The 16,394-nt window shown below is 39.5% G+C and overlaps 1 protein-coding gene across 4 annotated transcripts in view; it reads left to right on the top strand.

Annotated features, from left to right (window-relative positions):
• The window catches only part of RP1 (RP1 axonemal microtubule associated), a 177,878-nt gene that overhangs the window by 155,128 nt on the left and 6,356 nt on the right, over window positions 1-16,394 (top strand). For all 4 annotated transcript variants that reach the window (XM_083450883.1, XM_083450885.1, XM_083450884.1 and 1 more), the window contains 6 exons: window positions 7,964-8,171; window positions 9,027-9,086; window positions 10,380-10,558; window positions 12,141-12,357; window positions 15,811-15,956; window positions 16,098-16,173. In XM_083450883.1, coding sequence (XP_083307009.1) covers window positions 7,964-8,171; window positions 9,027-9,086; window positions 10,380-10,558; window positions 12,141-12,357; window positions 15,811-15,956; window positions 16,098-16,173 — 886 coding nt within the window. The remainder of the gene's footprint in view (window positions 1-7,963; window positions 8,172-9,026; window positions 9,087-10,379; window positions 10,559-12,140; window positions 12,358-15,810; window positions 15,957-16,097; window positions 16,174-16,394) is intronic.

The following is a 16,394-nucleotide window of genomic DNA, read 5'->3' as shown; positions in this document are numbered from 1 at the left end:
TCCATTTGCCAACATTTTGTAACTGCCTCTGCCTCTGCACCACCATTTTGAGACTGGTGACCCTCAGTAATTTTGGGCTGTCTCTAATGAGATATGGGGCTAGAAAGTTTGAGAACCTCTGCCCTAGAGGATTTCAGAACAGTTTTTCACAAAGGAAGTCAATTTTAGTTATTGTAGCTAACTGCGACCCCAAAAAGTTGACACATAATGTTCACAATGGTTTTTTCCCAGGAAAGTGTGCTTAGAGTTGCAGTCTACATTTAAATTTCTTACATTAATTTCTTACATTAAATGAAATAAAGTATTTTGTAATAGTTGTTTACATGACATAAATGGCTGATCCTACCAACTCTCTTCGGAAATACGACATTAACTCAAATTTGTTACCACCTTCTGCAGTTAATGTGAATCCTCCATGTATCATTCACTGCAATAAGTAGATTTAGAACATTTACTGCAGATTTGCTAATACAATCCTTCCCCAGTCTGCATCATCCAGATGTTTTGGATTATTATCATAATTATAAAATTTATTACCTTCCCTTCAGCAGGTTCTGGGGCAGGTTACAACAATTTAAAATTCAGAATGAAAAAACAATCATAGGAATACAATGGATCCTGAAAACACACATTTAGATTGGAATTCACATCAGCTCTAGTCTGGCTGGCTGGTACTGAGGGGAGTTGTAGTCCAAAATGTCTGGAGGGCAGGCTCCTCTATAAAATTTGTCATGGCTGTATGTGAGATTATAGGTCGTTTTTGTAAGGGTAAGCCTGCTCTTTACTACTGGCGGATTACATATAGTAGAAAGCATTCCCCTACATGCAAAGGAGAATGAATCACATTCTACCAAGCAGTTGCTTTCCTAATTAGATGTCATGAGAGAGGTCTTTGCCTGTGTAATTATACCACGGCTTTAAATTGTGGTAATATATTATTTTCTTTATTGCATGCACTTTTATTTTCATCTCCTTCTGCTGCCTTCAAGCTTCTAAAAGATTCAGCTTCTCACGAAGAAAACTACCTTGAGCAATACTTTACATATGCAGACAATATTATAAAATAAAATTATTACCTGCAATTTAATGACTACTTTCAATAGGATAATTTTGTCTCTTTCTTGGTATTTCTTAAAATATAGCGGTGATGGCTGGATCGTAAGCTCATGAAGCCACAAACCCCTTTCTCCAACATTAGGATACTAAACCAGTTTGCTGGGCCACACCCCGGGGGATTTTTCTACTGACCTTTACAGATATACTGTCTGTGAACATGCCAGGACATTTCCTCCTTCTTCTGGAAAAAGGCCACAATCCACAGTGGTCCTTTAGGCATGCACATGAGGTTGCAGAAACCCAGTGAGATTTATGGATATATTTTTTAAAAATACAGACAACCCAAAACAGCAGCCTCCACTACTCACCTCGGTAACTGTTTTTGAAACTCCATTAAGCATCAAAAGCATTTTGTCATGTGACACAGGAGGAGTAGGGGCTGGCTGCATTGATTTAGAAAGAAAGAAAGCTAAACAGATCCTTCCATATATTATAGCCCTTGAATTGGAAAACATGGAATACTGCATGCCAGTTCAGAAGTGTGCTGAAATTGTGGGTTGAATTTCAGTGCAAGGTCATGGGTTTATTTAATTAATACATTTTTCTTATACTCCCCTTTGCGTGTCGAGGTCCCCAAGCCACCCCCCAAATAACTCACAACGCACACTTAATTTTTGTTTAAGGTTTTTGGCATAATTTTGGCCACAACTTTATTTAAATACAAAACCGTGAGTGGTTGTTTAGGCATTGGTTAAGACTATCTGTCCCCCCGCCTGGGGACAGAACTGACTTCCGGGCACCACCGAAAGACAGTGCGGGGGAAAGCAAGTCGGGGAGGAATTGGAGCTGAGTCACAGGCCCTCAATTCTCATCCGCATGCTCCCCGAAGGCTTGCCGGCCCTAGTCCCATTCCAGGGATTGGATGATTTGCTACGCAGTAGGCAACAACCAAATGGCACAGCCAATCAGCCAGATGGACAAAATTCCTACCAGGCCCCTGCCCCAACGGCAGACGACCCCATGACAGGCATAGCAAGGTCAATGCAACAACCCCTTACTCAAGGGCGGGTGATCCGTTGCACGCAGCAAAGAGAAAGCTCCAGGCTGTGTGCAGAGTATTTAAACATTTTACCCCTCCCACCAAAATTGCAACATAACTTTTACCCCAGCAACCAAATGAACCAATCACTGCCCCAGGCCATCTTTAGAGACCCTGCCAGGTAACAGAGGGGTGGCTCAGCAGACCCCACCGCAACACGTGCTCTCCATGAAGGAGAACACGCTTTGTTACCATAAGGGAACTAAGCATGTGTGTGTGCGCGCGCATGCACACACACACATACACACCATTTGTTTTCATTATTTGATAACATAATATAACATAATTTTATTACGGTCAGAGACCAGCTTGAAAAGCACAACTTGGACAGCTTTCACAAGAATAAAAAAAGCATTTAAAACATTGTACAACAACAGCTTAAAGATTAAAATCTGAGATAAATGCATATTTGATACAACATTGCACAGGAACTGTGAGGAGATATATAATTGGATAGAAGTATTCCTAATAAATCCTCATCAATATTGCCTGGTGTTTGCTACAGAGATCCTACAAAATTATCTCACTAAGTAAGTGTGGTTGCTTATAAAAATGTTCCATTCTCCTGACTGTTTTATATGGTCATGACTGAAAAATATCAGTCTTTAAATATGATGGGATCATTTGATCCTTGCCTTAGCTGTGGTTTATTTTTTTAATATGTTTACTTTGGGAAACTGTATGTTTGTATATTATGTGTGTTTTCTTTTCCTTAAACTAAAAACAGAAAAGAAACTCCAGTAGAACTGACTCATTTTTAGTCAAACAGATATGTGCCTTCAGTCCCGCCCCCTTTCCTCCTCTGCAGCAAGGGAACCTGGAAACAGGGAAGTGAAGGGTTTTACATTATCTCAGGTGTGGAATTTGCATGCTACACCTTAACAGTTGTTGTGACATTTTAAAATGTGCTTTGCCTAGCAATAATTTCCCCCCTGACTCTACAGTAACTGCCACTCAATGTAACCAAATTCCTGTTTAATATCATGTCAAAATATGGCATTAGCCTCATACAAATGCCACGACTGTTATAAACAGCAGATTAATGATGTAGAAATATATCAGAAATATTTCTGAAATTTTTAAGTACATTTTCAAGAGATGAGAAAACTGGGGCCCTTTGCATTGGATTCTGCCTGGCTTGGCTGAGCATCATCTGTAATCTGAAGATTGCTTCACAAATGACAGTCAAAAATTTGATTGCATTTTTAGTATTCTGAAAATTACAGCTGTGTGTGACAGGACCAGGTGAAGACCTTGCTGAGCCTATGGAGCAGATGAGCAAGTCAATACATTGCTTCACATGTCTATTGGCTTGTCTGAAAAGAAACAAAAAGTTGTTCATCTAGTCATTTGGCTGATTGACAGCCTCTGAACAACAGCAATATTGTTGTGTGATCCTATGTGTGTGACCCTATTAGCTTTTTCCTACTCCAAAGGGTAAGACTTGAACCAATGGATTCAAGTTACAAGAAAGGAGAATCCAGCCACACATCAGGGAGACCTTTCTCACATAAGAACTGTTGGACAGTTCTCCCTCAGAAGGTGGTGGACTCTCCTTCCTTGGAGGTTTTTAAGCAGAGGTGGATGACCACCTGTCACAGATGCTTTAGCTTAGATTCCTGCATTGCAGGCATTTGGACTAGATGATCCTCAGTGTCCCTTTCAACTTTACAATTCTATGATCCCATTAACTGCAGTTCTTCAAATGGCATAAAGCAGCAGCACAAAAACCAGGCAGATGCTCCTGCGGGTGCAGGCCAGGATTAGAGAGGAGCATGGCTTGGGAAGAATCCTGAGGCACAGATTGAGAGGCCTGAAGAGCCACGTTCAGCCTCTGGGCCTGAAGTTTTGTACTTCTCTTATAGGGAGTACAACCCCATCCAACAAAGGCTATGCACTCCACCCATCATTACCTCCATCTTTCCTGGGTTAAGCTTCAGCTTGTTCACCTGCATCCAGCCTATCTGCATCTGACAGAGTTCAAAACCACCAGTCCCCTCCTGCGATCAGATGAGAAAGAGAGATAGAGCTGGCTATCACCAGCATCCAGACAACACTTCAGATTAAATCTTGGGAAAACCTTGCCTAGCAGTTTCATCATGTACAAAATGAAACCCTGCAGGCCCAAAGGCCAGAGTAGCAGCCCCCAGCAGCAGCATCTGGGATGTGCTCTCCCAAAACTGAGCTATTGACCAGAGCAACTGAAGTGCAAGGAACCATTATCATTATCATTATTATTATTATTATGCCCTGCCTTTTTCAGTGTCAGGACCCCCCCAATGAGTAAGCTTCCTGAGAAATCCAAAAGAACAAATAACTAAGTAATCAATAAAGCTTAATGTGTTTTCTTCGGCAGCTCTTAAAGTAATAATTTAACCATTTCAGCAGCCCTCTTCCATATAATTGTAGCAGCTTGTGCTGGCACAGTGACTTTCCACAAGAGTAGTTCTCGCACGTTATGGTCAACACTTGTGGATCTTTCCCAGCAACCCCTGCCAAAGAGGATGTAACATGTATATAAGCCCTCTAGCCTGTGTATTTGAGGCATTGCCTATTGTAAAGTAAAGGTTACAGGTCTCTGTGACTCTGGTTTTCTACCAAAAGCAAATAAAGCCATATTTATTCTAGTGACAATAACATAGATTGCATTTCCCTCTAGAATATTTTTCTGTTGTAGTCATTCCAGTTTTCTTTTTTGGCTTTCTTTAAATCAATAACTTTATTCATGTGTTTCTTATTTATAGAGCACAGCTGCACAGAGCTAAGAATGGGGGCATGTTTTTAGCCCAGCTTCATATAATGTATGCAGGCTACACCAGTTTCTGTTTATACCATTCTTAGTCTAGCATCCATATAGGAACGACTCCCAAAAATGCAGGCTTCAGTTCCAACTTTTTCTCAAGAAACGCTTTTGCCTTTTGGTCACACGAATCTTACACTCCCAATGTTTTATCTTTCCCTTTCACAGTAGCCATAGGTCACATGTGGTTGTGGGGACAGAAAAACCAATGCACAAGCTCCTGCTCACAACCTGATTGCAATGAGCCCCTCTTCATGAGCAGGAGTTCATGCATTAAATATTCTGTTCCCACAACCACACATGGTAAGTGGCTACTGAAAGGAAAAGATATGATGGCCAGGTGTGGCTAATAGCACACCCCTGCTCCTTGCTTATGCCCTCAATGTGAGCAATGTGACGTGTTAATAGATCTAATGCTACTCTTACATTTAGCAAAGCCTTGTTTTAAACTCGTTAATACCATCTGAAATAAGTTCGAATCCTTACTTTTCCAATATTAAGTAGGGTATTTCTTTTTTAAAAAAAAGCAGTTCTCCTGTTTCTTCATCTAATCTATATTGTTTTCTATCATTTGGATGTCAAAAGGTGTTAAATGCAAATCCTTATAGAGGAAAAGATATATCAGAATTTGTTAAAGGGGAAGATTGGCAAGTACTAGCCATTTGCGGGACGCTTTTACTGCTATTTCTATTCATAGATGTCCCAGTTTTCAAATTAAGGATGCTGCTCTTTATGCCACTTCCACCAGACTCCATCTCTGTAATTCTATTTTAGGGAATAAAGTATCTCCAAAAGAAAGAGGGGAATAATCAGGCCACAAACTATGAGTTATGAATCTCAGCTTAAAAAATATATATTTTTTTAATCCAAGCCTGGCTATAACAGTTTCCTTTAGCTTCTAGGGAAGTATTTAAAATTGAAAGTGGGGATTATGGTAAATGAGTAGAAATTAAGGGCTATGGGAAGCAATTGACATTCAAGACCTGAAGCTGAGGGGTATGGTGTGCCTGATTCTTCATTTCCATTTTTTCTGGGAATATTTTTGCTAACTAACCATCAATCTGAACTACCGGTACTGAAGATATGTGATTGATGTTTATGCAAAGACTGTTTATTTTGAATCTGTTGCTGATAAGACAGCTACTTGCTGCCATGAACAGAAAGAGAAAGCTTTCGGAGCTGACATTGATAAATGCGGGATAAAGCCAACTCAGGTTAAAGAAAGTTGATTGGCATTTTCAGAACATGAGGCTTTGGGAAACATTTCTGTGCATTAAGGTGATGTGTGGTACATTAAGGATATCACAAAAAATATGGAGTTTATATCAGTAGAAATGAAAATATGAAAGGGCTTGCTGTGATTTTAAAGGGAATTTGCTTGCTTTCTAAGACAGAACAATTGAAATCTCAGTTTGGGACTTCTCTCTGTGACCGAGAAGATAAAACACATATACACTTCAAAGCAGTACAGTTTCAACATGAGAAGCAGCAGGACATCTTTAAAAACTTATTGCTCCCCCCCCCCCTTTAAGATATCTTTTGTACTCCAACTTTCCTTCAATAGGTCCCCAAGGTGGCTTACAACTGAAGGCAAGCCCATAATGAAATATTTAAACTGTAAAACAGCAAAATGAATGAAAATAGCAGTAAAACAGTGGAAGAGAATTCATATTAATCCTCTATGTGGTCTGTCACATAGATGACAAATGATATGGTACCAGACAAATATCTCAAATTCTAGGAGGGTACAGTGGTACCTTGGGCTAAGTACTTAATTCTTTTCGGAGGTCCGTTCTTAACCTGAAACTGTTCTTAACCTGAAGCACCACTTTAGCCAGTGGGGTCTCCTGCTGCTGCCGCGCCACCAGAGCACGATTTCTGTTCTCATCGTGAAGCAAAGTTCTTAACCTGAAGCACTATTTCTGGGTTAGCAGAGTCTGTAGCCTGAAGCGTATGTACCCTGAAGCGTATGTAACCTGAAGCGTATGTAACCCGAGGTACCACTGTATTTCATTGCTGGGGTTTCAGACAGACCATAACAGGTGGGAGCAGCTCAGCCAGTGTGGTGGAGTTGTGCAAATAGCCTCCTGGTTGCAGCATCGCTGCCACTTTCCAGGAGCGGAGGGCGCAAGATCACAGAGAGACCTGGACTATGCAGGCACAGTGGCTGTAGTGCTAGATTGGCTTTGCTATTGTGCCCATGCAGCCCCAACCTCACCATCATCTTGCCCCTTTTGGTACCACTGCCAAAAGGCTATTTCTTCTGCTCCACCCCAGCAATTGAGCTGCACCTGCCAGCAGTACCACTAAACTGACTGCACTGTGTTTCATTTTATTGGCCTTCATCTCACCCATTTCTATTTCTAACGGCAAATTAGTCCAAGAGAATGTTATGCAGCAAATTTATCTTTCAGTGCCAAGATGTTTTCAAGGTGATGGTTACAGTTTAAACAATAAATCAAAGGGATTTTGCAATGTGCAAATTTCTCTAAATATTAAACTGCAGTCCATGACCTGCTCATTGACAAGTGGTCCAATTGACCTTAATAGGTGGCTGATTCCAAATAAGACCAATTTATGTAGCAGAAGCATAGTTCTTATAGTTATTAGTGTTTGTGTAAATCTGTCTTTGTAAATTGTCCCTCAGTTCTGCATAACCCTTAACAATTGGATATGTGTATGCAGCTAAGCAGTGAATGTGACCCCAAGTCATGTGTTTGCAGATTCACATTCTTTTCTATCCATGCATGTGCCCACAGAGGTCCATTGATTTCATTGGATCGTACCAATTCATTCTGTTTGGAAGTCAAGGTATTCTAATTTAGTTTTGCTCTGTGAGTGAATTGGATTTCCCAAGTCTCCTCATTAGTGTCTGTCAACATTAAATAATAAAACACTAAGCTTTGGTGTCCTTTTGCTTTTAGCTGCTTGGCAGTTTCATTTTATGATGTTCCAGCCTAACTATTTTGTTTATTAAGCCCTCTGAATGTTAATTGTTATCCCTCCAGGTGGATGTTTTTCAAGTGGAAGCCATAGATATTGGAACTCTATCTGAGCTGCTCGTGGAAAAAGGAAAAGGCTCTGATTGGCACCTTGAGAAGATTATTGTGAAGGAGCCAAAGTTTTCAGGAAAGGAGATACTTTTTATGGCTCAAACATGGCTGAGAGACAGAACTGATCGGAAAAGATGTGCCTCAGTAACTCTGACTGGTACAGGTCAGTATTGTTTGAGACATTACTTATTTGCTGAGAATCTCCTTCAGAACTGCAGACCATGCCACTTTTTCTATTTATTGTAAGCCTGTTATAACAGAAAGCACACCATGCAGAATCTTTGCTTACCACAGCAATGGCCCTGGCCAGCTTAGCAGTTAGAATAAAGAATATTAATAAACTATTAGAACTCGCAACCAAATGGAATACAATTTTTATGGGAATTTTCTATCACCAATTTCCTGTCATTTGTCTGCAAGCCATCCCGTTCTAAACCACTGGTTGAGTTACTGGAATGGCATGGAATGTTCACAGCCATTCCACCTACAGTATGAGAAGAAGCATCATTAATCTGACTGTGTATTAAACTAGCGGCTGCTAGTGGTAGGTGCTTTTTCTGTCCCTCTCTTCAGTTTGCCTTGGATTTTCTAGGCTTGAACTCTGGAAATAACTCAGTTTTATTACTCAGAGTTTGAAACCTCCTTTTGTGTCACCTGAGGCAGGAAAGTCCCTGCCAGCATGCTAAACCAGTCCTGGGCAGCTGACTGGAATCTTTCAAGCCCACAGCAAAATTCGTTAATTTCACCCCCAGGAATCATTTCCCAAGTCTTTAGGAATAATATTAAATAAAACATTTTAAAATAAATTGTAAAGGGTTAGGAAATCTGCAGCCCGCAAGATGTTGTAGGGCTCCCATTGGTCCCAGCCAGCATAGATAATGGTGAGGAATGATGGCAGTCATAGTGAGTGCTGCAATGTCTGGAGGGCCTCAGGTTCCCCATCTAGGATATAGACATTCATGGTTATCTAGACATTCTTTTGCAAAACTAATGCAGCGTTCCATCTTGTTTTAATCAGAAATACAGGAAAGGAGAAGCACCACTGCCTCACTGTTACAAAAGCAAGAGATGAAATCAGGTATTTTACATCACTGCAGCTGTGTCAATCAGAATTCTATCTCTAACAATAGCATATGTCTATCAAAAGTGTGTGTGTGTACATTTTGGGACTTGCTCTGAATTTGCAATCTTTTTGGTTCTCTATAAAAAGTGAAAATTAAAAAAAAATATTAATTACCTATGAACCTGCTGGTTGTTCTAAAAGACATGACACTCTTTGATGATGAAGGGATCATATTGCATTCATTGAGAGTGGCACAATTAGCCAGTAGCCAGAGATGGGGAAAGATCAGTTCCCCATCTACTGTTGAGCAACGGATGAGAGGGTGGAGCACAGCTCATATTGCTGAATTTGCCAAAATAGTGAAAGTAAGAGAGGGAAGACGGCAAAATGATCTGTATAAAACAGAAAAGGAAATCCTTAATATATTACTGGATGATAAGCTAAAGGACATTGTACAGTACAACGATGCTCACTACAGAGTGCAGTTTGATCAGTTCTGGTTTTATAACAAGCACTTTCATTCAGTGCCAGACAGAAAGTATTTTCTTTGTTATGGAGTTTTTCATTTAAACTTTTGTGTTTCTTTCGTATTTTAAACTGTAAAACTATTTTCTATGCATTTCCATGAAATACTGTAAGTGAACTGTCAATCTTTTCATAAAGCTTCTAAAACAAATATAATTTGAAAATTAGAACGAAAGAAGAAAAAAAAGGTTTTGGATGCAAATCTCAAATAGCAGTCAATTATGCATCCCTGGAGCGGCTTACTCTAGAAAGAATCAATTAAGCTAATTTTTTTCCTTTTCCTTTCATCTTTTTCTCTTGTTTGTTTGTTTTTGTCCAACCCTATTTGAGAATATTTACTCTTAAATGCTATCCTTATCGGTTTCTATACATGTAAATAAATATATCCTATTGTTTATAATATATGTAATGCAATTGTCTGTTTGTGAGTTACTATTTATTATCATATTATTTTTCAAGTATTGCTAATTCCTCTCTAATGTCTCAAAGTTGTTAATAATAATAATAATAATAATAATATAAGCCTGCTCTAGAATCAAAAAATTGTAGAGATGGAACGGGCCAACCCTCTAGAATGCAGGAGTCTTTTGCTCAACATGGGGCTTGAACCCACAATTCTGAGATTAAGAGTCTTATGCTCTACAGACTGAGCTATCCCTTCATGAAATAATTGGTTTGAAGAAGAGTCCATAATGTTTTAGCCTACTGTTTTTCCCCCCATTGGTTTTATTTACAAAAACTTGTTTAGTCTTCTCATAATGTTATTCAATTTCATTTTTACAGAAGGTTCATGGAAGATTTATTTCACTGAATGTCGTGAAAATTCATCAAAAGAATTTAAGACGTCTTGGGGAAACTTTTCTAAACTTGTTTTGGTATTTTATGGATGCAATGGCAAATCTGAACCAATTTCCTTGGAGGATAAAGTAGGAGATCAAGCTGAGGACCAAGTAACATATGATGTAAAATAATGTATACTTGTTATCACCTTTGTCAGTGTTTTTTGTAGATGAGCTTTTTATAGGCTTAATTTAGCAGCTGCATACTTCTGCATAGGTTAAGTTTCTAACAAACCAACTCTATTGCTGGGGTGAAGGACCTATTAAAATGGCCTGTCTGAGGAGTCCGGTGAATCCCAATGGTTTTATGGTAGCACTTGGGGATTTTCTTGGCAATATGGTAGGAATTATGTTTAAGCAAAGCCAGGTGTGCCCCCTGGTTTTCCCCAGAGCTTTGGGCAATGAAACTGGAAGGACATTGACTAGAGCAATACTGGTGGAAAACTTGTGATGAATCAAGCAGGCAACAGCCCAGATTGAACATACTCCATGGCAGTGTAGTTGCCAAACAAATTATTTTCCTCCAACACCATTGCATCTGTGCAGAGTTATCCAACATAATTGTTTCAGGTGATCAAAGGTTTCTTTGGGGGGGTAATTCCCCAGAGAGAAATGATTTCACATCCCTTGTTGGCCTGCTTGCAAGACACTTTACAGATAAAAGCACTAATTTTCATTCTGACTTGAATGCATGTTCTGGTTTTTCTGTGACTTCATCATCAGCTCCCTCTTTTTCTCTGGATTCTTTTTGGCATATGTTACATGAGGAAGTCAATAGTTTCCTTGGAGATAGCCAACCCACTGGCTGTACTCTAGTCTGTTGCCCAGCCTGCCTAATAAAAGCAGACAGAGAGGAACTGGCCAAGTGGGTTATTGTTGTGGTTAATGCCTCTCTTCAGCATGGCATGAAACCATTGGGCCTCAAGGAGACAGTGGTTATACCACCCTCTCAAGAAAAGCCCTCTCAAGACCTGATGGTGTTTGTCCAACCCCAAATATTCCTTTTGTGAGCATAGTGTTGGAACTAGTGATAGTGTCTCTGCTCCAGGTTTTCCTAGATAGAAGTGATAGGACTGACATGGCTTTGGTCATCTTGGTAGGTGACCTCAGCCAAAAATTAGACAGGAGGAATATATCCCTGTTGGTGTCACCAGATCCAAAGCCATCCTTTCCCCCTGACTTACCCCCGGGATGGGAAAGGAAAGTACACCAGTCCTAGAGCTGCCATACTTATTTTTTCTCCAGTTGCCCTTCCCCCCAGCATCCACTGTGGCAGCAGGAGACTGGCAGGGTTGTATGGTGGAAGAATTACCAGCTCTTCCACCGTTAACTTCCATCCCCACCACCAAAGGATTGCTCTGCTTGTTAGTAATACTATAGTCCTATTGAAATCAATGTGATTTAAGATATCCCATTGATTTCAGTGGGGCTAAGGCATGACTGCATCTGTATCTAGCCCAATGTGTGTCCTCATCACCATACTGAGGGTTTACTTTGCAAAGCCAGTAAGTAAATTTAGCTGTTTATTGGGGAGAAGGAAGACTGGGCTCTCAGAGGAAGAATCTAAAACAATCTATATTGGCCATTTGTGCTTCTTCTGAGGTCTGCAGGGATGTACAATGCTTAAGAAAATAACATATCAAAATGTCCTTTAAAGCCAACAGAATCACTCAAAAGATCAACTTGCCGTGTTGTTTATTTCTAGGTGTATTTCCCAGCTGATTTGGGAATGCTCTATAAAGTGACGTTTGGGCTTCATCACTTGGGAGAAAGCATATTCCAGTTGTTTCATCATTGTAAAATGCAGAACACAGAAACCCTGGACACCTTTAGTCTCTCTATAAATAAAACACTTCCTCTTCTTAATGGAGACCAATGGATTGAATTCCCTGTAGAGTGGCCATTAAGGGAAGCACTTTCCGGTAGGTATATATTGGCATCAGGCATAGAAGACCTCTGTTATTACAGTTCAAACCAAGATAAGTTGCTGTAATAAAATAATATGGTTTAAGCACACATTTAAAATACTTTAAGAAAATACGTTAGAGCAACACAAGTTATCCCTCCACTTGTGGTGGTGGGGAAGGTCGTCTGTGCACATGAAACAGACTGAGACTGTGGGTATATTAGGCCCTAATATGGACACACAGCCTCAGTCTGTCTCTCATGTGTGAACACTCCCCAAACACAAAAAATGGAGAATTTGTCTAATAAATAGAGTTGCAAGCTTTGATTGGTTTAATTGTAGGTTAAATGTTAAAGGAACATTATCATTTATTGGGCTGAGAATTAAGAGTAGGTTTCTTTTCTGTAGTTATGCTGATTCTGACGTATTAAAGTAAAAAAAGATAGCATTGCCTTCTAACTTGGGGAATAGCTTTCCCTTCACCTCTATGTTCAGCAAGACTAGAGAGTGGCTTCAGGTTTTCACCTTTCTTTTTCTCACTCCCAAACTCCAGCTATGCATAGAAGCTTATACCATGAGATGCTGTCCTAATATCCAGGATCTGGGGGAGACCCTGTATTCAGCATGGTCACAGTGTTCAGTTAGATACAGAATTTCCAGGTGGAGGCATTGGCTTCTACATGGACTGAATGTAAGGAAATAAAGGAAAAATGCTTGAAACTCACTCTTAGGCTGTGTACACATTCTGGCTCCAAGGCAGCCTCACCACTGGTGTCTGAAGTCATGGACACCTGATGTCTACAATCCATATCAATCCTGCACAATCCTGTATATTGCTTGATGTGTTTTCCCCACGAATCAGCCTCCATGCAATATGAAAATGTAAGCCACATTCACTTTTCAGTTAAGCTGAGGTGTGTGCGTTTGAGACAGACTTTACACATGTGTAGATGATAGCTTCATGAATAAGAGCTAGGGCAGTTGCAGGCCTAGGGAAACCAAACAGGCAGTATGCATCAGGTGAAAACATCTCTGTCTTCTCTAGTGTGTACAGCAACATGCAAATGTGACTTGAAATGCTGTGGGGGCCAGTGACCTCACTGTGTTTTCAACCATAGTTTCATCACATGAAAGAATGATGGAGATAACTTTCAAGCAGCTGTAATGAGTAGTAATTTTTTTTTTTAGATCATATATTATCTCATTTTTTTCAATATATCAAAATGATGCCTATGTTAGTTTATTTGCAATATGCACATTAGTCACTTAATTTATCACCTGCTTTTGAACTGATTAATAAATTAATTAACTATAGGTAAATAGATAATTGTAATAAAAGCTACATGATAGGCATGTTTGTGTTAAATATGGCATGCCTAATTTATGTACATTCCCACTAGTTTTACACTTATTTATGACACAAATTTATAATGAGACATACTGAATCCAATAATACCACTAAATTCCACTGTTAAATGAGATCCATTGGCAGCTATACAGATCTGGATGAGATAAGTATGCAGTGAACTACACTTGGGGCATATAGGAATTCTGAATCACACTTTGGAAATTTGACCCATAACACCTGAAGGGGGGTGGGGAATCTGTTTTACTCATCTATAGATATAACTCATCTATGGTGAACGTATGAACCAGGAGAGTATTTCAAAGTGAGAGGGGACGCAGGAGAGATTTTATACATAAGGGTATAATACATATTGCTACAATAAGTATTTTACCTATGGAAATTTTACCTAAGGTCAGAGCTTTCACTTACGAACACCATCAAGCAAATATAATTGACCAAAATACTCAACTGGATACACACATCTCTTTCTGGAAAATCAAATCAATGTTAAATATGTTTTTTCTGAATAGATATTATCTGTAATGCTAAATGTATATATTTAAAATCCTGATTTGAATGCACCTTGGAAACACAGTTTACATCCTGAATATTAATAGCTGGGTGGCCAAGCTAGTTCAGTCAGAGTACTTGGTTTAAGGTAATTCACTTTCTCTGAAGTCAGAGGGACCTAAGCAGCTTAAAATCTTTGTAGTGATTGGCTTGCGAATTTGACAACCCAGTACTCTTGCAGTTGTAGCTCTTATCCCTGCAATATATCTGAGTTCCTAACTCTGTAAGCCAATCAACCATCTGCTGTTTCATTTTTTTCATCCAGATCTGGGCAAAGGGCTGTATTCTCAAGAAGCCACTTAGTTTATTATTACAAACACCCAGGGGCCAGAGTGCATAAAGTAGTGCAGATAGATTGACCTGAAGATCAGTTCCTTGGTGGTGTCATGAGCAGTAGTTGTGTGGCTGTTTTCGCATGTTGTCAAATCCATATTTTGTTCCACAGCACCCTCAGATTTGTCTTTTCTTTTGTAGAGACTCCAAAAGTGTAGTGGCAATAATGCCATGAAAATTCATGGTGATAAATCTGAATCTCGGAATGTTATAAAGCAGTTGCATGAGCTCTTCATCACATTTAGACATTCATTAAACCCACATCTTCCACAATCATTAGCTAGCATGGTGCAGTTGGTTGAGCTTCAGTTGCCCAAAATAGTAGTATTAATTACCTACCCCAGTGAATTTCTACAAAAATTAATAAGATAAGGAAGACAGAGCATTTTGTACATTAAGGCCATGAAGTAGACTGCATTCACATGGCAGTTTATTCCTTTTAAACAACTTTCCCCTGTCAAATTCTGTGTTATATCTGAGCTTTCATATGATGCAAAAGCCACTTCTGGAACTATAGTGGAATATAGTACAAGTTTAGCACTCATTTCCATATTATTTGCAAACAGATTTTTTTCTTGAAGCAAACAGCACAGAAATGAGCACTAAACTATTTACAGAATGTAAATAGAATTAGGCATTTGGGGATAGGGGCTCTTCAGCCGGATGTGTCTTCTGTATTATTCCTCAGTGAATTGCTAAGAAGTGGGAGTTGAAAAGGCCTTCACATAGGGGTGAAGCCCAGCTAAAGGCTCATCCACACTTGTCCCATGCTTTCTAGCGATGGGTCCAAGCAGTTTTACCTTTGCCCTACCATTTCCCCTGGGAAAACCTGCTCTTTAACACTAAACTGGAGCAGATGGCAATCTGCAGAAACCTCCATTGCCATTTGTTCCGATTCAGTGCTAAACCTTGGGTTTCCCCAGGGGAAAGTGGTGGGGCAAATGAAAGTGTATATGAATGAGCCCTATGTTTTACTCAGAGTAGTCCCACTGAAGTTAGTGAACTTGACTCAGTTGGGCCATTAATTTCAGTTTGTCTACTCTGAGTAAAACCTAGTTGAATACCCCCATTAAACACCTCTCTAAGGATAATTTCACACATACACAATGTCAAGACTAGTATGTGGCAAATGGAAGGAAGCAAATTTATAAAGTAATGACTTACAAAATAGTTACACAAGGTGTTCTCTTGGATTTGGCTTTCCTTTCTATTTTACAGTTGTTACATATGATGTAAAAGTATTCTTCAATGATGCCTCAAGCAAAATCAGCTCCATACAAATGTCTCTGTGTATATACGGAACCAATGGCGACACTGAAAACAGGAAGCTTTCGTTGCCATCTCAGCTAGGAAAAGACAGGGAGGTAATTCACTTCTTCACAGATGTTTGGAATGGTCATTTACATTTGTGCCTGAAACCTATTACAGAAGTGTGTGTGTGTGTGTGTGTGTGTGAGAGAGAGAGAGAGAGAGAGAATAAGCTAAATATTGCTGGATTTTTTTAGTCATTTACAGGTCAGATAGATGCTGTGGATTTGGGGGAGCTACACAAAGTTACACTACTCATTGGAAGCAAATCATGTAAGTTTCTTTTATTATGAAGATACTGCTGAAATAGCTTCTTAATATTTGTATTTACATTAGACATTAATATTAATAGCAGTAGCTGCACATGTAGCAAGGCAAAGCTGCCTTTCCAACACCAGCAGGGGGCTTATTGGTTTGTTTCTGTTCTTGTTTTTATTCCGTATTTTGTGTTTTTTTATCTTGTATTTTTATGTTGTGAACCTCAGAGAGTTCTA

This window comes from Podarcis tiliguerta (genome assembly GCF_965153285.1).
Source record: "Podarcis tiliguerta genome assembly, chromosome: 7".
Taxonomy (NCBI): domain Eukaryota; kingdom Metazoa; phylum Chordata; class Lepidosauria; order Squamata; family Lacertidae; genus Podarcis; species Podarcis tiliguerta.
Note: the sequence above shows the minus strand (reverse complement) of the source record. Positions and strands in the feature narration are given on the sequence as shown.